Source organism: Microcaecilia unicolor, chromosome 3 (genome assembly GCF_901765095.1).
Source record: "Microcaecilia unicolor chromosome 3, aMicUni1.1, whole genome shotgun sequence".
NCBI classification, from domain to species: domain Eukaryota; kingdom Metazoa; phylum Chordata; class Amphibia; order Gymnophiona; family Siphonopidae; genus Microcaecilia; species Microcaecilia unicolor.
This window is the reverse complement of record NC_044033.1, coordinates 59,278,530-59,302,952: the sequence shown is the minus strand read 5'-3', so window position 1 is coordinate 59,302,952 and position 24,423 is coordinate 59,278,530. Positions and strand designations below refer to the sequence as shown.

Sequence of the window (24,423 nt, the reverse complement as noted above, 5' to 3'; positions counted from 1 at the left end):
AGCCCTGCAGAATTCGTTTGTAAATCCATCCAAGCCAGGTGCCTTCCCCGTCGGCAAATCCTTAATAACCCGCCAAAACTACCGTCACTGGAGCCTCCCAACCACCTCCCTCTGGGGTGCCGACAACTCAGGCAAGGACTGAGAAGCTAAATAGCTATCAATATCCTCAGACTTCACAGTGGGATCTTCAGTATACAGAGTCCGATAAAACTGAGAAAAACGCTCCTGTATTTGGGAAGGACTTCATTAAAAAGGTCCCATCTACATCCCTCTCCTTCAAAATGTGCCGATCAGCCCTCAGCTGACGCAACTTCGCTACCAATAGACGCCCAGGATTATTAGTACATTCATAACTGTACCTGTTTCAAACGTGCATTAACAAATTGCAAACTATCATCATATAAGGCTGCCAATTCCAACCTCACAGCCTGAAGCTTCCGGAAATCAGAGACCAACCCAAGGGCCCTAAACCGATCTTCCGAAGTAGCCAAACGCTGCGTACAATTAGCCAAGCGCACACATTGAGACTTGGTACGCTGACTCGCCTGCTGGATAAAATATCCCCTAGACACTGCCTTAAAGGCATCCCATACAGTCCCCAGAGATGGTCCAGACTCCATAATAATATCGAAATAATCCTTTAAAATAGTAACAAAATTCTTAACAATCTCTGGGTCCTGCAGCAAAGTATTGTTAAACGACCATCTCCTATCTCTGACCTCTTGACACAAAGATGGTATAATAGTCCGCACCGGAGCATGATCAGAGATAGTAGTATGTCCTATAAAAGAACTGCAATGAATATCAAACAAAGTTTTGTCCAGAAAAACATAATCCAGCCGGGAATGCGAGGAATGGGCATGAGAATAAAAAGTGTAATCTTTAACATTGGGATGCCCAAATCTCCACACATCATATAGACCCAATATCTCCAGAAAGCCTCCCAAGGCTTGAGAAATCCTATAATCCGTCGGAGCAGGAGGAGCTGAGCGATCTAAATTTGGCTGCATAGTAGCACTGAAATCCCCTGCCACAATCAATTTGCCACTAGCAAATTATTTTAAAACCTGCAGGAGATGCATAAAAAAAAATATCCTGATGTTCGTTTGGCACATAGACACACGCCAAAGTATATTCCTCCTGCTCCAACAGAATATGTAAAAGAAGGTACCAGCCTTCTGGATCTCTCTTCAAATGAAGAAGCTGCACTTGCACATCCCTATGAAACATAATAGCTACTCCTCGTTTCTTAGCCCCATGCACATCTGATGCATGATAAATGATTGGGTATTGGGAACAAGACAATAGTCCCTCGTGTTGTTTAAGGAAATGGGTCTCTTGTAAAAAGACCACATGCGGAAGCACCAGGCGCAACTCCCGCACTAAAAAATATCTTTTAAATGGGGAATTCAACCCTTAACATTATACGTAAAACTTTGAAGTCTGCCATTCAATCTTACACACAAAGCACTCCATGGCCTAATATTTGATGGTGAAAGACACTGTAACTCCAACCTCCACCAACCCCCCTCCCCACTCCCTCACCCCACCCAGACCCCTCTCCCCCCCCCCCCCCCCCCCACTATCCCAAAGTTAATCACATCAGCCACCATCCCAGCGGTCCCAAACCAGATAGGTAATCCCCAAGATGAGAAATAGAGGGCATGACCCCCCAGGCCCAACACAACCAAATCCCCCTCACATCCACCCCCCACTCAACTTCCCCATACCTTACAATTAATATCCCTTCAGCCTCATTGTAAATCAAAGAAAACAGTAACAGTAAACAATGTCCTAAGCAGTATATAGAGCCAGTCAATAACAACCAAATGTTCTCAAGTCATCACAACTACAGCCACAGAGTTCCTCTAGCATCAAACTGGTTCTTCACGGTGGATTCGTCGTCCCCCCCCCCCCCCCCCCCCCCCCCCCCCCCCCCCCGATGTAGCTGCACGCTGCTTTTTCTTTTGAACTGACTCGACCCTCTGCCAACGCTGCAACTTCTCCCAAGTTTCAGGCGCCATCACAGCTTGAGGGTGCGCGGAAGGAGCCAAACCCTCAGCGTGCAAAATCTTCCATGCCTCACTCAGCTGGCGAACCCGATGAAACCTGCCCGCCACTGTAAAAGACAAGGCAAATGGAAATGTCCATCTGTAGCTAACACATGCCGCCAATAATAGATCCAAAGCAGGCTTCATCTGTCTCCGCTGCTGTAAAGTATACGGCAAAAGATCCTAATAGACAAACACCATGGCCTCGTTGAATTTCAATTGAGTATGCTGGCGAGCTTTAGACAAAATCAATTCCTTGTCTGTATAGCACAAAAAGCGCACCACAATATCTTTAGGTGCCAAATCTCTAGGCCTCCCCATCGCTCTATGCACTCTTTCAAACTGAAGGCTTCCACCTCAGCCTCCGTGCTCAAGAGTACATAGTAGTTTAACAACAGTCGGAACATCCTCCGTTTCACCTCCCTCTGGAACTCCCTGAAAATGCAAATTCTTGTGCCGGCCTCTATTTTCCAAATCAAGTTTATGTATCATATCTTCATGATGATCAAACAGCTTAGTAATCTTAGCTTGCGAAGCACTCAATGAATCAGCATGCTCATCCATTTTCACTTCCAGCTCCGCTGCTCAGCCTCCCAAATCTCGCATGTCCGCACTCAACTGATCAATACGTTCCACGATGTCCACTCTAGATGCCTTAATTTCCTCCTTTATTTCAGCAAAATGACTCAGCATTCTCTTTGAGCAGTCTACCGAGTCCCGCCCCCGAAAGAGCAGAATCCGAATCGATTCAAGTGGTGGATTTAGGACCACATGGCGACTTGCTGCTTAGCGGAGATCTTTTTGGCGTCTTCTCCACCACTTTCCCAGCGCCCCCGAAATGGCTCTACTCATAATTGCCACCTTCTTATTTCAACACCAAACTGTTTACCAACAATTCAGTGCTAAAAACACGCCGATGAGAGGATTTGCTGAAGAGCGGGTTAGAGGAAAAGAATCAAGCTGCCTTCAAGTCTAGGATGTCACTTCTCCTCTTTCAGTTGATTTTTTTTCCTGCTCTGTTGTATTCTCCTTTTCTTGGTTCATTTCCATCTCATTTTCCGCACTCTCCCTTTACTCGTCATCCTCTTTATATGTGATCCTTCCTCCACCACTAACCCCTTGCTCATATAGTCTGATTGAGTTTCCGCATTTATTTACTACAACAGCAGTAAATGCCATACCTACAGCAGAACAGGAGAGCTACCACAGCCACTGGATATATACTACTACTAATAATCATTTCTAAAGCGCTACTAGACGTACGCAGCGCTGTACACTTGAACTTGTAGAGACAGTCCCTGCTCGACAGACCTTACAATCTAATTAGGACAGAATATATAATATATAATGTAGAACACTGTGGCCATATGGGTGCCAAGCACAGATATGTCTGCAATATATGATGGCAGCTGGAGTTAACAGAGGCCAAGTCAAGGCCATTAGAATATACATTGCCTAACGTCATAAGCCTTGCCATACGGGGACAAAGATCCATCAAGCCCAGTATCCTGTTTCCAACAGTGGCCAATCCAGGTCACAAGTACCGGGCAAAATCCCAGATAATCAGATTTGATAAAATGAGGGTTTTTCAAACCTGTCCTGGAGGAACCCCCAGCCAGTCAGGTTTTCAGGAAATCCACAGTGATATGCATGAGTTAGATCTACATACCAAGGAGGCAGTATATGCAAATTGGTTTCATGAATATTCATTGTGGATATCCTGAAAATCTGGCTGCCTGGGGTTCTCCCAGGACAGGTTTGGGAATCACTGAACTAGGGGTTTCTGGGGAGCATCCAAGACAGCTGACACAGACAATTCTCTTCACCTCTATTTTCCATCCCAGTGGTCCTCTAGCCTCTTATCCAATGGCAGAGAGTGGAGTTTCATATTTACCTCTTGCTGCCTCTCCTGTAATGCTCTTAGCTCTGTGTTTTAGTTTGTGATCTATCCATACAGTACTGAGAGGCTCAAAAGAATGCCACTGAAGCGGTAGATAGTGAGTATAAAGCTTCACTGTTCTATTCCTAGCCCAGAGGAATGAGGATGGCCACAGAATCGTAGATTAAAGGAGGGAAAGGACCTGGGATACAGTGGGCAAGAGGTGGTGTAAATGAAGTTATTAGAAGGGTTTGATATAGTAAAGTTTCAGAACTGCTGTGATAAAAGACAGAGAAGGTCATGATGGCTTTTCTTAGTATCCTGAAACAGTCTGCCCTCGAGACTCACACAAACAGTAGAGCATGGTTTACTAGGCAGTGGAGAGAAAATTATAGCAACAGTAGAAGTTCCACCTATGGCCAAAATCCAAACATTTGTTTAGACTATGAGTGGACATTTAATGCTGCTATAATTACATTTCACCTTTATAATTCTGAACCAGTTTGAGTTTGAACATACTGGCACAGAATGGTTTTACTACTGTAAGATTCCATGTACCTTAGCTTTCCTTCTTACCAGTATAGCCATGGTGAGCTCCTCCCGGACCTGCTCTAAGGCTCCAATGTCAGCCCAAGTACGTCAGGGACGGTGGCAAAGCCTTCTCTCTTGGCAGAGGGCTGCACAGATGACAGTGCTACAATGAAATCTTCCATCTTGATATACAGCTTCTGCAGCTTGCTCCTCCAGCAGTGGGGTCGGCTCCTTCAGGCAGCACCAGCAGCCTCTGCAACTCATCCTCAGATCAAAACAAGAAGACATGGCAGTAACAGCATGAGGGCAGCCACGTAGCCCATCAAAGATAACGTATGTGCACGGGGCTCCAACACTTCCAGGCTTTCCAAACTACCTTCATGCAAGAATGCATACAGTCTTAAAGATCAATACTACTACTACTACTATTTAGCATTTCTATAGCACTACAAGGCGTACGCAGCGCTGCACAAACATAGAAGAAAGACAGTCCCTTCTCAAAGAGCTTACAATCTAATAGACAAAAATAATAATAAATAAAGTAAGCAAATCAAATCAATTAATGTGTACAGGAAGGATGAGGAGGGTAGGTGGAGGAGAGTGGTTCCAAACAGGTTTGCCATAGCTTCTGCATTCCATGTCCCCTTATACTTTTCCTCAAGAATAAAACTTACCACCTGATCTCTAGGATGCTACCTCATTTCCTTTTCTGGTCTGAATTTAAAAACCATCTACTCACGCTTCCGCTTCTTGTCTTGTCTTGGTTATCATGAAGTGTCTCAATTTAGCAAAATTCCTCTTCTAACAATTTCAAAAGAAAAAGGGCCTGTTTTAGTCATTTAATTTTTATGCTTACATTTACAAGAACCCCCCCCCCCCCCCCTTCCTGGCTCCAATCTGTTGCTGCCACCTGCTACTTTCTTCCTCCCTTTAGGCCCCGATCTGCTGCCGCCTCCTTGCTGTCTCTCTCTTGGGGTGCAATCTGCTGCTGCAGTCAGTGCTGCTTCCTTTCCCCTGGGGCTCTAGCTGCTGCTATGGCCTTCCTCCTCCATTTTCTTCCACTTACAGGGTGCTATGTCCTCTTCTCCAGCCCCAATCTACATTCAACTGCCTCCTCCTTTTCCTCCACTGTACTGATTTTGATTGGAATTATCATGTTGTTTCTTTTCCATGTTCCATTGTTCTTCTCCATTGTTCTATTCCCTTAACGACACTTTAACTTTGTTTTCGCATAACCACTCACAATGTAATCCATAACCGAGTTGTAACAAACTGTAGTTCCACCATTCACATGTATTGTAAGCCACACTGAACCCGCAAATAGGTGGGAAAATGTGGGATACAAATGCAATAAATAAATAAATAAATGCTTGAGTTAAGATCAGGCCCATCATCATTATCTGTTAACTGTACTACCTGAACCACCCTGGTGTTATCTACTAAGGCAACCAGAAACACACTGAAAATAAATAATTTAGCAACACAGCTCACCAGAGGATATTTAATAGCAGTATCACATGCTTTCCTTGAAATATAAAGCCTGCAGATTATGTTTCTACTATGTTCATCTCATATATGGTTCTCTTCCCCAGTTGTTTGTATTGTAACAAAACTTGTATAAGCACATCTCTTCCATAATAAACCTCACAGCAACACCCACGTTAAATTTTCTTTGGGCAAAAAAAAACCCAACAAAACAAAAACAAAGCAGAAAAATGAATTCCATCATACGGGGACAACTGTCAAATGCTTGAGGGTAGCTACAAATTTCCACAAGTATTTTCACCAGCAGACTTTTTGTCATTCATCAAAGGCAAAGCACACACACACTTCCCTTTGAGAACTCCTAAATAACTAGGAGATTTGCACCTATTTTCACTGTGGGTACTTCTTCATTACAAAATATGCAATTCAGAAAATATGATTACTGTTTCCCCTGCCTCCCTACTTTTTTCCTGTGTTAAAATTACAACTGGGTTTTCCCGCTTTGTCCATTCTGGAGATCCGACAGCTAAAATATAGCTTTCTTGGAAAACACAAAGCAGAAAAATAAATTCCATATTAGTTCCTTCCCAGCTTGGTATGTTCTAGAAACTTTTGCGTTCCTTACCACACATGTGCACCTCCTTCCACCTGCAGCCGTCATGCCAGACCATCTCAGTCTCTTATTTAGCTTGAGTAGAATACAACTCCCTGGAAAGGAAAGAGGGTAACTAAAGACTGATACCAAGCTGTCCATGGAGAACAGCTGCTACATCTGTTGTGTTCTCTAACACATAACTTTATCTAGCAAAAGGGTGGGCAATTTCAGGCATAAATGACTCTTTGAGAATTGCTCTCCAAGAAAACGGCATCTTGACAGCAGAGTGAAAAATGTATACAAAACATTGCTTTCCTTTGTCTTGCCTGGTAAAGCCCTTATTTATATATGTGCTTTGTATCAGAATGTGATGGAGAGTATAGGGCTTCCCCTGACAGCACTCCCTCTCAGAACAACATTAAATCCTGCAGTACAGAGCAGAGAGGGCACGTATCAGTCATGGCAGAGCAGGGAGGGCAATGGTTCAGGCAGTCAGATAGAACCACAGATCACAGTCAGATCAGAGAGACCCAGGGAAAAGAAAGCAGCCCTCCAGGCTACGACTTCACCACATATGTGTAAGTGGCAGAAGCTTGATTCAGGTAGACCAAGTCTTATCTTGTAACTTTGTGAAAACTCTAATCCTGGAGGCCAGGCCAGAGCCAGGCCTGGTTTGATTTACTTGGAATCCTGGCTGTGGGGTACCGCAGGAATCCCCACTGTCTTAAATTTTTAAAGTTTTTTGGGGGAAAGAGCTTAAAGTGTTAGTTCTATTTTATTTATCTATACGGATGATGTCCTGACCATTTTTCCATTAACCGACACTACTCAAGGTCTTTTTAATATGATGAATGATTGTTTTCGAATTATCTCTGACTGGATGGCTATTCATCATTTGAAACTTAACTCTGACAAGACAATACTATTGTGGTGAACGGTAAATCTTTTTCCATTCCAGTCAATCATCCTATATTAAATGGTCAAACTATAAAACTTACAAACCGAGGTTCATGGTTTGAGCATCTGGGTAGATTACTCGCTTTGAGAGGTGACGACCAAATCAAACGTTTATCTTCTTCCTGTATTTTCTCTCCTTTGTATGCTTTACAGATACATTCTTTCTTCTCATTAGATGATTTGCAAACAAATTATACATACCTTAATCTTCCAAAATTGATTACCGTAACTCTTGTACTCAGGACTGACTAAAACTTCTATTTCTAGGTTACAGTTATTACAAAACACTGCAGCAAGAATTCTACTTCATAAATCCAAATTCTACAGAAGTACACTGTTGCTCAAATCCTTACACTGGCTTCCTATAATTGCTAGAATAGATTTTAAAACCTTGTGTTTGGTTTATAAAATTATCAATGGAAATTGAACTGAATATTTGAGCTCTAATTTCACTTAATCAAAAGTCTAACAAATCTATTCACAAAAATAAACTCGTAGTTCTTTCAGTTCATTCTTTAATGCTCAAATCATCATGCAAAAAACTGTTTCAGTTTACTGTCCGTTTCATCTTGGAATGACTACATGAGATTTCGATGATCTTTAAATTTTGGCTTTTTTCAAAGTATTAAAATAATTATGGAAATGTTCAGCTCTGTTAGTGAGGATAATACTGCACAGTGGGTTGATTTGTTATTTACTTTTGTAACAATTTCTTGATACTATTTGTAAATAGTCTAGAGCAGGCCACATTTTATATTCTGTAACATTCAGTGTGGCCAAAACATGTAGGTCGTATTTTGCTGCATCCAATACTGGCAAATTAGGACAGCGCATTGTCACCCTCCCCAGCCTTCATCCAGTCAGTCTCTCTGTCTCCTCTCTCATATAGGTACTCCACCCCCCATTTTTCCCCTCACCTGGCTCCAGCTGCAGAGAGATAACAGCAGGATTCATGCTTCTCCACTGTGACACAGCTCTCTGCAAGCTTACAGCTGTGTGGTGCTGAAAGTCTGGTTGGTCTCACGGTTTCAGGTTCACAAGATTTGAACCTGCAAGACCAACCTGGATTTCTGATACCACATGGTTTAAGTTTACAGAGAGCTGAGCTGTGGCAGGGAAACAGCAATCCTGCTGTAAGCACCACAAGAACTTGTCATGAGGGCCAGAAACAGAAAAAAAGAACTTGGTGGGCCAGATTCTAGCCCACGGGTCATAGATTGACAAGCCTGGTCTAGAGCTAGTAGTGAGGGTGGTATATAAAAAAGTATATATGTTATGTTACTTGGAGACAAAGACTAGTGCACACAGACTATGGCCCTGTCAGGGACAGGCCCACAGGAGGATTATACTTGAATCCAAGAGACTTTTTATTCTCAGTTAAAACCAGTGAAAGGAACAGGCTTAGCACTTAAATATTAATAAAGTGTTTTTTGTCTTGCATTCAACCCTCTGAATGGCTGTGTCTGTTAAGGCTTGTGTTCAACCCCTCGCTCACCTTACTATTGGGAGGTATCTGCTCATTTATGTTGCTGGTCTTGCAGTCTACATGTGCCTGAGCTTGAGTGAGATTTACTCTTTTTTGCATTGTCGGCCAAGTTTCTCACTTTAGCCAGGTGGGGCTTGCTGCCTTACTCGGCATAACGAAAAAGAGTCTCTTCCTGCTGGCTGGACTCACTGCTCAACTGACACCCAGGCACTGCACTAGGTAAGGAGCTGGTTGATAAGAACCAAATGGGAGCTGCAGTACCATCCACCATCAGCTGGAGACACAAATACTTAATGTTCTAGGACTGCACAATGCCCTTTAGGGGCCAAACCACACAGAACTACTTTCTTTTTATGTCTCCATCTGCTGGTGTGCGTATACAACAATCTCACTGGTCTAGACTGGTCTGGGAGGGACAAAAAGGAAAGGACTGGTTAATGCTGCAGCATTGTGTCAAGCAAAGAAGTGCTTCATCTGTTCATCAAATCTCCTCAACCAGCTGTCTCCTCAAAGACTACCATCGACAAAGGTGTAGGGAAAGCAGTAGGAATGGCTATGTTCTCCTGAATCACCTGTGGAATATCATCTACTCTGTTGGTTTGCTTCAGAGACATTGTGCCACCCATTCCTGGTTGTATATGGCTTTGCTATCCAACTGAGAAGTTCTGCAGTGCGCATTATCCCTGCCCTCTCAGTGTCATCATCAGTACTCGCCTGGTTCAAGGAAAAAAAGCGCATCTTTACCTGAAGGATTTCTGCCTGTTTGTTTACCATCTACTCTGTTGGTTGCCTGTCACGACTGTGGTCGTGACCTCACTTCGGCTCACCTTGTTTTCTGGTGGTCAGCCTCAGAGGCGACTCCCCAGATTGTTTTCTCCTTGCATTGTTGCCTCTGCTACCACTTCTGGTTTCAAGCCTCACTCTGGTGTTCAGTGTGTTTCAAGCCTCCTTCCTGTAGTCATGACATTCAGTCAGGGCCTTTGCATCTTCAAAGGTCTCCAGGTTTTCATATGTGCTGTTTAGCACTTCTACCTTGTTTCTTGCTTGCTTGTTTGCCTGCCTGTGTGCTAGAGTTAGCATTTCTGTCTTGATTTTTGCTTGTTTTGCCTGTGTGCTAGGGTTAGCATTTCTGTCTTTATTTTTGCCTGTTTTGCTAAGGTTAGCACTTCTGTCTTGATTTTGCTTGTTGTCTGTGTGCCTGGCTGGCACTTCTGCTGTGTCCCTTGCTTGTTTGCTGGTGTAGCTCTTTTGCCTTGTCTGCATTGCCTTGTATTCTACCTTGTTCACTTGTTTATATGCTTGTGTGAGCTTAGGCTTGCCTTTTGCTTTCTAGTGGGTTCCAGTGCAACCTTTGCTGCTTGTGTGTGTTCAGCCTTCTTGTGTTTATTCTTTTCTTATTAGGCCTCTGCCTGTGTGTACATGCCTTCTCTTTTGCCTCTTGCCATTGTTCTTGGGTTCCAGTTCGGCCTTGCAGCCGTATGAGGATTCTGGTGTTTACGGGTTCCAGTTTGGCCTTGTGGCCCATTTGAGTGTCTTTGTTCTAGCTTTACTTGGTTCTGCTCCTGTGTACCTTGCTCCTGCCTAGCTAAGCTCTGCTCCTATGTACCCTGTTCCTGCCTAGCCCTGCTCCTGTCTACCCTGTTCCTGCCTAGCCAAGCTCTGTTTCCTGTGTACCCTTTTCTTGCCTAGCCAAGTGCTGTTTCTTTGTAGTTGCCTGTGTGCTTACTGCACCTTCTGGTCTGTTCCTGCCTGTGTGCTTCTGCACTTCTGGTCTGTTCCAGTCTTGCCTGTTCAGTCCAGTCTAGTGCCAGTCCTGTTTGGGTGGTTCAACTACAAGAGTTCACGTTTTCTCTGAGTCGGTGACATTGCCATCAGAGACATTTGTGCCATCTATTCCTGGTTGTGTTTGACATTGTTATTCGGCTGGGGAAGTTGTGTGTGCCAGCATTAGCCCCAACTCCTCAGTGTCATCATCAGTACCTGCCTGATCCCAAGGATAAAAAGCATGCTAGTACCTGTGGCGCGTTGCTGGACTGACATTGGATGCCAGTAGTTATGTATTAAATTTAAATTATGATGTTTGGTATTTAAGACATTATGTGGAGATGTGCCTGATAATTTTCCTTTGCTGATTGGTTTGTTGGGTGGTCAGTTTGGAAGCCGTAATTATAAAAGTTAGATCCTATCTTTCCATCTGTTAAGGTATTAATATAGCAGGTACACCAGGAGTCTTATTACCCTGTGGTTGAGATTTGGAATTTACTGCGCTTATTATATCCGCCAAAGTTCATCTTATAATATTTTCAGAAGACATAGTTTATAGATAATTTTTTGCAACTAGACACCCAGGCACTGCATCAGGTCAGGATAAAGCACCAAATGGGAGCTGCAGTACCATCCACCATCAGCTACTACCACAAATCATTTCTATACGCTACCAGTCATACGGCAGCGCTTCACAGTTGGAGACATACTGAACTTTCAAGGACTGCACAAATGCCTTTAGGAGTCAAACCACACAGAACTACTTTCTTTTATGTCTCCACCCACTGGTGGGCATACACAACAATCTCATTGGTCTGGACTGGTCTGAGAGGGACCAAAAAGGAAGGACTGGTTGGAGGCTGCAAGCATTGCATCAAGCAAAGAAGCCTTCCATCTGTTCATCGAATCTCCTCAACAGCTGCTCCTCAAGGGCTCCTCAAAGGCTACCATCAACAAAGGTGTAGGGAAAGCAGTAAGAATGGCTATGTTCTCCTGAATCACCTGCGGAATATCGTCGTCAGGCCCTTGAAGTTGCTACACCCCCTTCCAATACAGAAGATGATGAGTGGTCTTCACATCAGGGATGTTTTGGAGGACACCAATGACCTCAGCTCTTCAGTGCTTGTCGCCCTCACTCTAATGAGGTGCAATTTTGATACAGTCCAGCCTCTGCCTGACATTCAGCATCATGAGCCCTCAGTATCGGTCAAGGACAAATCCTTCCTCTTCTTCAAACGGGACTCGGAATGACTAGTCCCAATAGTCTGATTTTGTGAGTTCAGCAGTGCACTTTCAGTGTTAATGCATCCCCAACATTCATGCAGCTCCAGGACTCATGGAAACCAATCAATGCTTCTAATGCTGAAATTGAAGAATTGGTTTCAGCACAATAAATGCTTGTGATGCTTTTCTTGACTATAAAGACCACTCTTTAACACAATTTACCGAGGGCTCCTTTTACAAAGTAGTGCTACGTGTGTTGAATGCAAAGAAGCCCATGGGAATTGAATAGTCTCTTCGTATTCAGTGCGCAGCTCATCGGTAGCGTCATTTGTAAAAGGAGCCCAAAGAGAGGGATCATGAACAGGCCTCAGGCATTGCTGGCACCAATTATGGGTATCCAAGATGGATATGGTCCTGTTACACCAGGTTCACGTTTTAAAGCTGATAGGTTGTTTTCCTAGGACATCTCATCCAAAATAAATTGCCGCTATGAATCAAATGACTCTGTTTGAAATTAAATATCCTGACCTGCCTGAGGTCTTTAAACCAAGGCATAAACCACTATGTGAAAAAAAAAAACACAAAATAAAGGAAAGTTGAAGACAACCAAAAAACCTAGCTAAGATGTTACTGGGTAAAAGGTTAAAAGAGTTACTGCACGACATTCAGAGGACACAAGAAAAAAAAAAACCTTATGAAATGCCAACTTAGTGAAAATGGTCATTTTGAGGCAAGCTCCAATGACATGCATCTGACCCTGTTCCATGGAAAGATGAAGACCAAAGTGGTCCCACATGACAGTGGTCGACAGGAAGTGGCATGTGTGTTTGGTGAAGTAACTCAAATAGATACTAATCTGAAGAAACATTTCCACATGGGCTTCATCAGTAACATCATCCATGATACAAGGACTTGTATCCTGCTTGTCCTCAGAGAAATCAGGTTTCTCCAGGACCAGTATTGGCTGTTAGAAGTTCTATAACAAGACAATACCACTGCACTGTTGATTGTTTCCCTATCATACAGCCAATGGTCCATGGTTTGAAAGACTGAGGCATATTTCAGACACAAAACCATCCCCCCAATATTCAGCACACAGCATTTTTTAAGTGCTGACTGCCACAGGCTTTTTACACCCAGACAGTTGGCACTGATATCCGGATACCAGCCAGAGCTGAGTATCTGGGTATAAAACTTGAGCACCACTATTTATCCAGGTGCCGGCAACATTCAGACTGGTACCCACATAAGTAACTGGATAAATAGGATAGCCTTTTTGTTGTCTAACTTTATCCAGGCAGTTATCCTGTTAGAGGACTGAATATTGCTGCTAACCAGGTAAGTGCCAACTCTGCACAGGCTTCGCCCTGGCACTACCTGGATAGTGCTGAGGCAGAAATGCTGCTGAAAATATAGGTATGGACCCCGGTAAGCAGGCCTTATCCAGGTGGGTACCATTCCTATCTGAATAACTCCCATTGAGCATTGACTCCAAAGTGTACAAACATGCCACCCCTAGGTGTCTGCTAATTCCGATTGAGAGGGCAATTTAACTTGAAGAGTTTGTACCTGCAAGCCTGCAACTTTATTTCAAAGGGAAAATCCATGCTGAGGGTTCCTCAGAAAATCTAAATTTTAAAGCAGGTGGAACATATATGCAGGAAAATGCACACAGGCATTTCAAAAAGAAATCACTGAGTACTTTCCCTCCCTTGAACTAAATGTCACTTTTTTCAAGTGGGCAACAGTATGCTTGCTACTTGTACTCCTACTTGAGAGGGGAGGGTGCAGATTTCAAAGGAGCTTTTTAAGCAGGTAATATGCATTTATTTGTGTGAAGGTTTAAAAAAATTAGGCCCCCAACTCCCAAACCACAAGCTGAAAATCTAAACTCACTGTCCTGCTTCAGGATACATATGCATAAGTAATTCAGAGAAAAGCACTGTAGGACCTTTTTGCTTTGATCTGAAATTGTGCAAGACCCACAAATTCATTCACTCAGATGCTGGGAATACTCACAATCTATTCATTAACAGGACCGCACAAAAATTAGGAGGAGAAACCTCCAAAATCCACAAGTACCTTAGCAAGCAACTCTGTTAGCCCCACACGGAGTTTTGTCAGACTCTGCTGCTTCTAGGCCCTTCTCCCTAAGATCATCAGTGAGGGCTTCTGTGGATAGTCCCTGCTGTTCCAGTTTTATCAGCACCCGGTTTACAGCACATAATGCAGCCTCTCGGCAAAGAGCCATCAGGTCAGCACCCACGTAACCTGGAGTCATATGTGCCAAGTGATGGAAATCAAAGGAGTCGGGGAGCTTAAGCTTCTACAAAGCGTCTGCAGAATGCTGGACAAAAAATAAAAAGTAAATAAATAACAAACAAGCACAAAGTGGGAAAAAGATGCCATTATTTCCTGGAAGCAAATTACTTTAATCCACAAGAGACAACTATAATGGTAATAAATCTCACGTTATCTTTTCATGGAAATACACCACTTTCTTCTAGTGATGTAGATGATGGTACGTAATGGCCCAATTTGTCCAGCCAGTCTGCCCAGTTGTCTCTCTCTGGTTTGAACCTAACTTCCCATACATACACCAACAGTAGCAAACCCCTCTCCCCCCCCCCCCCCCAACCGTCTTTTACTCAGCCTCTCAGCCCTGGTCTTACCACTGCTCATTATATGTCTCCAAAACATACCCCAAAGTGCATCATTATGCTGCCCAGGTATCAACCATCCCACCCCACCAAAGTACCACTTCCTACATCCCCTGAGCCAGAGCACAGTGCTATTTGCGCCACTATCCTGTGATGCGCTAACTGGTCAGTCCTTTTCTGCATTGAATCATTTCCATGGCATTCACATAATAGCAGACATCTGTCTGGTCTGTCTATTCTGGCTTTGGATAGCTTCCAGGAAAGACCAACCAACTTTCATGGATAGCAAAATGTTGAGTATCCAATGCACAAATCCAGAATGCAATGGCTGACTATTGGGCCACTCAAGGTGTTTGTTTATTTATTTGTAAAGCAATGACCAAACTGACAGGCAATTGCACCAATGACAGACAAAGTAACAACTGGACTGAGATGCTGGAGACTGCCAGACACACATCCATTAATGAGGAGAAAAGAGTCAGTGGATTTAGTTAACTGATTTAAGGCACAGTAAGATGTGCAACAGGCACTACAAATATCATCCAGGACTGGATCACCAAAGATGAGGGCTACAGGAAGTTGTCCTTATACTCTCATATAACGAGAACATTCAGTAATTACAATTCAAATAAAAGAAAATAATATATTTTTTATTGGACTAACTTAATACATTTTTGAAGGTAGCCCTTCGTCATCAGATCAAAAATAAACAAATGCTAATAACAGTATATATAAGTGAAACATCCAAGCATTTCAGTGACAGTCTCACAGGATGAGGGTGGGGTGGGTTAGGTGAGAGACAGGAAGTGCCTGGTGGATAAGTGACAGGGAGATATGCATGGTGATAAGAGGGTGACAAAGCAGCAGAATTTTACGGTTTATAATGGGCTTTTGTGGGGGGAAATCTTGCCTGACCAATTTACTTCAATTCTTTGAAGGAGTAAACAAACATGTGGACAAAGGGGAGCCAGTTGATATTGTGTATCTGGATTTTCAAAAGGCGTTTGACAAGGTACCTCATGAAAGGCTACAGAGGAAATTGGAGGGTCATGGGATAGGAGGAAATGTCCTATTGTGGATTAAAAACTGGTTGAAGGATAGGAAACAGAGAGTGGGGTTAAATGGGCAGTATTCACAATGGAGAAGGGTAGTTAGTGGGGTTCCTCAGGGGTCTGTGCTAGGACTGCTGCTTTTTAATATATTTATAAATGATTTAGAGATGGGAGTAACTAGTGAGGTATTAAATTTGCTGATGACACAAAGTTATTCAAAGGCGTTAACTCACGACAGCATTGTGAAAAATTACAGAAGGACCTTACGAGACTGGGCGGCTAAATGGCAGATGACGTTTAATGTGAGCAAGTGCAAGGTGATGCATGTGGGGAAAAAAAGAACCCGAATTATAGCTACGTCATGCAAGGTTCCACATTAGGAGTTATGGACCAAGAAAGGAATCTGGGTGTCGTCGTCGATAATACACTGAAACATTCTGCTCAGTGTGCTGCTGCGGCTAGGAAAGCGAATAGAATGTTGGGTATTATTAGGAAAGGTATGGAAAACAGGTGCGAGGATGTCATAATGCCGTTATATCGGTCCATGGTGCGACCGCAACTTGAGTATTGTGTTCAATTCTGGTTGCCGCATCTCAAGAAAGATATAGCAGAATTGGAAAAGGTGAAGCGAAGGGCGACTAAAATGATAGCGGGGATGGGATGACTTCCCTATGAGGAAAGACTAAGGAGTCTAGGGCTTCTCAGCTTGGAGAAGAGACGGCTGAGGGGAGAAATGATAGAGGTATATAAAATAATGAGTGGAGTGGAACAGGTGGATGTGAAGCGTCTGTTCACGCTTTCCAAAAATACTAAGACTAGGGGCATGCGAGGAAACTACAGTGTAGTAAATTTAAAACAAATAGGAGAAACTTTTTCTTCACCCAACGCATAATTAAACTCTGGAATTTGTTGCCAGAGAACGTGGTGAAGGCGGTTAAGCTTGACAGAGTTTAAAAAGGGGTTAGACGGTTTCCAAAAGGACAAGTCCATAAACCAACCTAAATGGGAAAAATCCACAATTCCAGAAATAACATGTATAGAATGTTTGTACGTTGGTAAGCTTGCCAGGTGCCCTTGGCCTGGATTGGCCGCTGTCGTGGACAGGATGCTGGGCTCGATGGACCCTTGGTCTTTTCCCAGTGTGGCATTACTTATGTACTAGAAAACCCAGATCCTTGTTAAGTCCTATCTGGTGGGTGTAAAAAATATTTAATCATTCTGACTTCAAAGGTCTTACGTTCCTATATTGTCTTAAAGTTCCTTTTAGTATTCTCACCATAAAATAATTCATACAGTGTTCTGGTTTTGTAAAGTGCTGACCCACAGAGGTGACATCATGGTTGGCACTGGCATTTTTCATATGATGTCTATGTAAATTAAATCTCTTCTTTAGCACCGGCTTGTTTCTCCAATATAGCACCCTTCATCACACTTTTTACACTGAGGGCCAGATGCACTAAACTTAACGAGCCATTAACGAGCAAGTAGTAAACCGTGGCATGCACAAAAGGCTTCTCCGATCCATTTTCCGATCACGGTAGCAGCTAACGAAAACTGAATGCAGATGAGCAAATTAGTACCTCAATGTGTATAAATCGTATTGTAATGAGATGCACTACCGTTTTCCGATTGCCTAACCGTGGAAATCTAACGGGAGGTCTTTACCTCTTGTTGGGGCTGCGCAGGATTTTATTCGCCTCTAAAAACTTCTATAAATTTAACAACAACAAAAAAAAAAATCGGGGAAAAAAACGTCCAACTGCTCGTCAGGGCCGTCCCTTCTAAAGTGCCTAACATGGATGTCCTTTACTAAAAAAGGACGGCCCTGACGAACACTTGGACGTTTTCCCCCCAGATTTTTTGTGATGGGTGCGAGGACGTCCAAATCAAAAAAAACTATTGGGACGTCTCTTTCGATATGCCCCACCTCCAGGTCTCTCTCAGCCAATCACAGCGCGTTTAGCTGACAGCTAAATGCGCTGTGATTGGCTGAGAGAGACCTGGAGGAGGGGCATCAGACGTGCTGCTAACACCCCGGTGCAAGGCGGCCGGAGCAGAAGCCGCCGATAGCTGCCAGGTATGAGTTTGATGACACGGTGTGGAGGGGTTGAGAGGTCTGAACTGCGGACAAGGAGAAAAAGTAGACGACGTGAAGATCGGTTTCCCCGAACCCCGGCTTACAGATATAGTTTGTTCGCCTGCGGGTGCCTTACAGGGAGAGAAGGTGTGCCTCGGCAGAGAAGTCCTTTTTTTTTTGTTTGTTTTTTTTATGATGGGCGTCCATAAAGGACGACCTTGGCATGCGCAGAGCAGCCAGCATAATGCTTTGCTGCTCTGCGCATGCTTTACCGGCCGACTGGCTTCTGAGGGAATAGAGAATGCAAGTGAGCTACAACGAGCAGCTCATTTGCATTCCATATCCTTGATGCATGGCTGTTCCTACCGATTCGCTATGGAATCGGTAAGGGAGGGCTCTTCCGAGGACCTTAGTGCTCTGGCCCTGAATGTATATACCACATTGGAAGAAGAGAATGTGAAGGATTCTTTTATGTTGGATATTTTTCTTTTGTGAATGACTTTGGGATCCTGTGAAATGTTTTGGCATATTTTGCAGCCGGATATATTGCAAGGATGTGTGCCACTCTCTTCTTCTTGAGTCTCTATTGGGAGCTTGCTTCTCACTAGCTTGTGTTTTAAGTTGGGTGGCTGCACAAGGCCAGCACTGGTGGGGATGGGAATATCTCTTTCAGTAATTCATTCCTCCTGGAGTAGTGGATGTAGATCCTTTTATGATTTTTCTCAATTTTTCTAGCTCTTGGTTGTATGTCACTACAAGGGGGATTCTGTCTGTGGCTTTCTTTTCCTTGTACTGTAGCAGATTTTCCCTGAGTGTTTGAGGGAGGAGGCAACATTCTTTGAGATTATTTTGGGGATGTAGCCTTTTTGCTTGAAGGATTCAGTCAGGATTTTGAGGTGTCTATCTCTGTCCTCTGGGTCAGGGCAGATACGGTGGTATCTTGTGGCTTGGCTATGAATAATGGATTTTTTTTATGTGAAGGGTGGAAGCTGGAGTTGAGGAGGTAGCTGCATTTGTCTGTGGGTTTCTTTGTATATAGATGTTTGTATACAGCCATTGCTGATTGAAACTGTGGTGTCCAAAAAATTGACTTTCTGGGGAGTAGTCAATTTTGAATCTGATTGTAGGATGGTATGTATTGAAAGAACTGTAAAATTATTTTTAGAGTTTCTTCTCCCTCAGTTCAAATCACAAAAATGTCATCGATATACCGTATTTTAGGGGTGTGGTCTGATATGTATTCAAAAATGTCTCTTCCAGTTCAGCCATAAAGAGTTTAGCATACTGGGGTGCTGTCTTGGTGCCATGATTTGTAGACAGATATCGTTAAAGCGGAAATCGTTGTAAGTTAGAATAAATTTGATTAGTTTTGTAATAGTTTTCGGGTGAGTATTGATGGTCCAGGGTGGATGTTTTTAGGAGTTTCTCACATGCAGCTATGCCATCTGCATGGGGAATGTTGCTGTATAGTGATTCTACATCTACTGTGACCAGAAGGGTACCAGTGGTAACTGCTTGATATTTTTTTAATTTATTCAGAAAGTCTGTAGTGTCTTGCATGAAGCTGTATGTCTTGTGCAAGAAAGGTTTCAGAATCCCCTCTATAAGTCCAGATATTTCCTCCATGAGTGTGCCAATACCAGGTAAGATTGGTCTGCCAGGGTTTCCAGGTTTGTGGATTTGGGGTAGCACGTAGAATGGTATGGGCTCTGTACAACAATAAGCCAGAAATGGGAAACAGACAATTACAGCAGAAGAAATGTGCAAATAACGTTACACATCATGGCACAGTATGCTACTTAAGTCAGCACAATACACATTAAAACACTTAAACAGATAGCACAGGGTGTAAGCAGAGGTGGAACATCAGGGCTAACTCAAGTCAACTTTTGGTTCAGTACCTTCTCCCATCTACCTTTAAAAGCGATTTTCCCCTCCCGAGCACCAGCCCCGGCATCTTTCCTCTGCCCCATCTCGCCCTCGTGGAAACAGGAAGTTATATTAATGAGGCAAAATGAAGCAGAGGGAAGATGCCAGGGCTGGTGCAGGTAGCGTTAGGTGGAACACTGCTAGGGATTGGAAGGGGAAATCAGCCTTTAAAGGTAGACGTAGGGAGGGTGGCCTGGAAAGGAGGAGGGACATGGACCTCAGGAGGAAACAAATATGCTGGAGGTGTGGGATATGCTGCTGCTAGCTGAAGGAGCAGATATTGATCGCTGCAGGAGAAGCGTAAAGGAGTAGAGGTTGGCCGAAAGGACAATCAACACAGAAGATGGTGCTTTAAAAGATGCTTTATTTTCTGCTTGGACACAAACGAACCAAACACAGTCCGTGTTTCGGCGTTATAGAAGCCTGCCTCAGGGGTCACAACAGTGTTCTAAAAGACATACATAAGTGGTGCATACATGAATATTTGTATATAAAATTATATCTGCTGCAAGAGAGCAGGTGATGTAGGCTTTTGGTGCCCTTTAGGCTTGGCATCCTGAGCCAGTGCCTCACCTGGTCCATGCCTTGAGCCAGTTCCTGGTCGAACCATGTAGCTAGAATAACCGAAGTTGGACAGAGAATAAGGGCAAACGCACTTAAGGAAAACTTCATGTAGAGTCAAAAAGGTGTATGAAAATGATCCCTTCCTGACTAGGAGCAAGCCTGCATGTTTCATCAAACAAGGATTTTAAGTTAAAATCTGTTTATTAGCATAACCAATAAACGAACAAGAAACAACAAAACAAGTCAAGCAGCAGTGGGAACAATCATACATCAATCAAGCAAAAACAGAGGAGCTTTGTGTCTGATAGCCTCCCCTTAAAGGCAAACATCTGTTCCAAAACAAAGTCCACATCCCAACCATACAACCCCCTACACAAAAAATAAACTAATCATTTTTTTCATAAAAAATTCAAAGAATTCAAAATCAGACTGGGGGATCTGGGAGAAAGCGGAGGAGTAGTCTAGTGGTTAGTGCAGTGGACTTTGATCCTAGGGAACTGAGTTCGATTCCCACTGCAGCTCCTTGTGACTCTGGGCAGTCACTTACACCTCTATTGCCCCTGGTACAAAATAATACCTGATATATGTAAACCGCTTTGAATGGTAGTTGCAAAAACCTCAGAAAGGCGGTATATCAAGTCCCATTCCCTTTCCCTATATAATGACCCCACAAAGATAAGAAATGCTTTTTACATTTAAGGACACTCCCACCCTCTGCTTCTCCATCAACATAATATGGTGAAAAAAATTACACCAATTCCAAAACAAAGGACAGACACTCCCACCCTCTGCTTCTCCAACAACATAATATGGTGAAAACAATTACACCAATTTCGAAACAAAGGATGGTCAGGAATATTCCAGAGGGGTTGACTTGCGGATGAGCAGATGACCACTGTAGATAATAAACACAGTTATGCACCCTGGAGTAGAGTCAAAGGGCAAAGGCCATAAATCGTGAGGCCCAGGAATTTATGATCTGATATGATATCCTTACGGGCAAACAGGTCTGGGAAAGGAGGAAGCATAAACAAACCAGGACCTCATACAGAATCTTCAGCCAGCCAATAAACATAGGTCCGAAACCCATAACGCTCAAAACCTCCCATAAGTAGGACCACTCAACCCTGTCAAACGCTTTTTCAGCATCTGTTGTTAAAAGGGCAAATGGTATCCCCTGTTCCCCTGCCTCTCAGAGAAGACTAAGTGTACGCCTGATATTTATCAGCTACCTGCCGCTTTGGAACAAATCCTGATTGGTCAGTATGGACAAGCTGAGGGAGCACCCTACACATTCTGTCAGCCATAACCTTAGCCAAAATCTTGACATCAATATTAAGAAGAAATCGGCTGGTAGGAACCACACACCGTAGGATCTTTCCCTGGTTTTAAGATTACTGAGATTCCTGCCTCATGCATACTGGGAGGAAGTACCCCACCTGTGAAGCACGAGTTACCCACCCTCAGAAGCAGGGAAACCAATTCCACAGAATAGATCTTATAAAATTTTGTGGTATACCCATCCAATCCCGGGGATTTCCCCCCCTTAAGTCCTTTAATCACTCCCAGAACCTCTTGCATCGTTATCAGGGCCTCCAGACCATCCCTCTCACCTTCCGCTAAGCCCTTCAGCCCACCCCCATTTAGATAATCACGAATCTTGGACAATGGTGCCTCCTCTCCTCTAGCATAGAGGCTGGTATAGAATTGCACAAACTGATCTCTAATCTCCCTGTCTTTGTAATACAAGACATCTCTCGGGCCCTTTAATTTTAGTTATGGTGTGCTGCATACGGCGCTTTTTAAGGTGCCGGGCCAGCATTCTTCCCACCTTATTGCTAAATTCATAAAATCTCTGTTGAATTAACCTCCTTTGAAATTCCATTTGTTCTATCTGCAGTTTTTGCATCTCTAGGCTGCAGGCCAGCAGCTGGGATAGTACCTCAGAACTTCCTCTCTCCTGATGTCTAGACTCCAGTTGTGCCAATTTGATATGAAGCCCTAATTCCTTAGTGTTTCTCTCTCTCTTACGCCTTGCCCCCCACTTAATCAGATGGCCTTGAACTACCGCCCTGATTGCATCCCAAAGGATGCCCTCAGACACTTCCCCGGTATCATTAATTGCTACATAAGTTTTGATCACCTCTTGAATTTCCTGGCCAATCTTTGTATCCCCCAGCACCAATTTGTTCAGCCTCCAAAATGACTGACGTATCTCTCCATGCAAACCCCTTAAGTTAACCCACACTGGAGCATGATCCGAAGCATGGATACTATCAATCTCTGCCTCCTGTACCTGATCCCACAGGGTTCGATCACACTAAATTGCATCTAATCTTGTGTACGTTTAGTGTGCATGGGAGTAGAAAGAGTATGAATGCTGGCCCGGATGATGAAGTCTCCAAACATCAAGGAGACCATGATCCTTTACCAAATGCAATAACTCGCCCCCTCCCTCGAGTGATCCAAGGAGGTCAAAGTTAAATTAAAAATCACCCCCCCCCCCCCCAGGACCACATTCCCTGATAGAAAATGCAAGAGATCCTCCCTTAAGCTCTCAAAGAATTCTCCCTGCCCAGCATTTGGGGCATAGATATTAACAAAAGTAACCAGCTCATCGTTTAGGCACCTCTTAACCACTAAGCATCTCCCACTAACATCCAAAAAAGCACTCTCTTTAGAGAAAGATATCCCTGATTTTATATATATCGCTAAGCCTCCCGTTTTCCCCCCTCTTGGAGCAGCATGTGTTTAACATTCACTGTACTCCTTACGGCGTATTAGTGAGGTATCCTGTTTCCTCACATGGGTTTCTTGGAGCATAACCACGTCCCAATTAAGCCGTCGCAGCTCTCAAAAAATAATACTTCTTTTCTCTGGGTCATTCAAACCATTAACATTCCACGATCCTACCCGCAACCACTCCCTACCACCCTTCTCCTCCCTTCCCCCACCCCTACCTCCCTTCTCTCCCCCCTCTTCCCTCCTCTTGCCCCCTCCCTCCCTTTATTCCCAGTCAACTGGCCACTGTTAGAACCCGCCAGTGAACTCGCTGGGGAAGTGCGCCACCGCCAGAGTGCAGTGCACTGTGTAATACCTAATGCTCATCCTGACCGCCAATTACTGCATAATTCACCCACGCTGTATTAATCATCTCACACTTCCACACATCACATCCTTCACCACTCAAACAAGAAGACATCAAACCTCCCCCCCACCCCCCCCCCCCCCCCCCACACACAACAAGTCACCCTGACTCATTTTTCCTGCTAGATGTTCTGGAACTTCACAGGATCCCTGTGTCACAAAGTAGCTCAAAGTCCCAGATTACTCAGGTCGTATCATTTGTCTCCAGCCGAGACCCTCTGCCTCCACCACCTCGAACCTTCTGCCACGCTGACCTCGGATTAGTACGCGACCCTTGTACTTGACTTGCCGCAGCCGACGCAGGAAGATCCGGACTACCCATCTCCGAAAGGGACCGCCAGGCCTCCACTGTAGTTTGGGCTCTGCACGTCTGGGTCCCCACCGTTACTTGCAATACAAAGAGGAATAACCACCTGTACCTCAAACCCTCTTGCTGTAGATAGGTAGTGACCTCCCGCATTTATTTTCGGTGCTTTAATGTTGCCTTTGCTAGGTCCTGGAAGACCTTGATCTTGCAGTTGTTCCATTCCACTTCGCCTAAAGATCTCTCTTTTCCCCACACCTGTTCTTTCACACTGTAATCATGGAAACACGCAATAATGTCCCTAGGCAAAGAGTCTCTTTGGGGCCCCAAGCTTCTGTGAGTCCTATCCAGAGAAATGGATACCCCCCTCCTTCTCCCCCGATACGTTATCTCCAGATTTAAGGATAAAAGCACTAATGTCCTTTATCACCTGTTTGCAGTCTTTATAGGAAGCCTCTTCTGGTATCCCCTTAAAACGTAAATTGCAGCGCCTGGACCGGTTCTCTAGGTCCTCCAGGGCTGTCTGCAGCTCTATTCTGTTCTTGCATTCTGCTTTCAGCTCTGATTGTAACTTTTGCAAATCTTCTGCGACTCCATCCACGCTCTCCTCCGTCTGCTCTAAGCGGGTCCCAATCTCCCGGACCTCCACCCCAGCTCCAATACCGCCGCCTGAACGTCCTTCCTTACCGCAATCATCTCCACCTTTAATTCTTTGAAC

The 24,423-nt window shown here is 44.0% G+C and overlaps 1 protein-coding gene across 1 annotated transcript in view; it reads right to left on the bottom strand.

The window, feature by feature from the left end:
• Positions 1-24,423, bottom strand: part of NVL (nuclear VCP like) — a 258,431-nt gene that overhangs the window by 154,925 nt on the left and 79,083 nt on the right. The window contains 7 exon segments of the mRNA XM_030194664.1: positions 4,507-4,568; positions 4,571-4,673; positions 4,676-4,726; positions 8,416-8,425; positions 8,523-8,604; positions 14,061-14,300; positions 14,303-14,319. Coding sequence (XP_030050524.1) covers positions 4,507-4,568; positions 4,571-4,673; positions 4,676-4,726; positions 8,416-8,425; positions 8,523-8,604; positions 14,061-14,300; positions 14,303-14,319 — 565 coding nt within the window.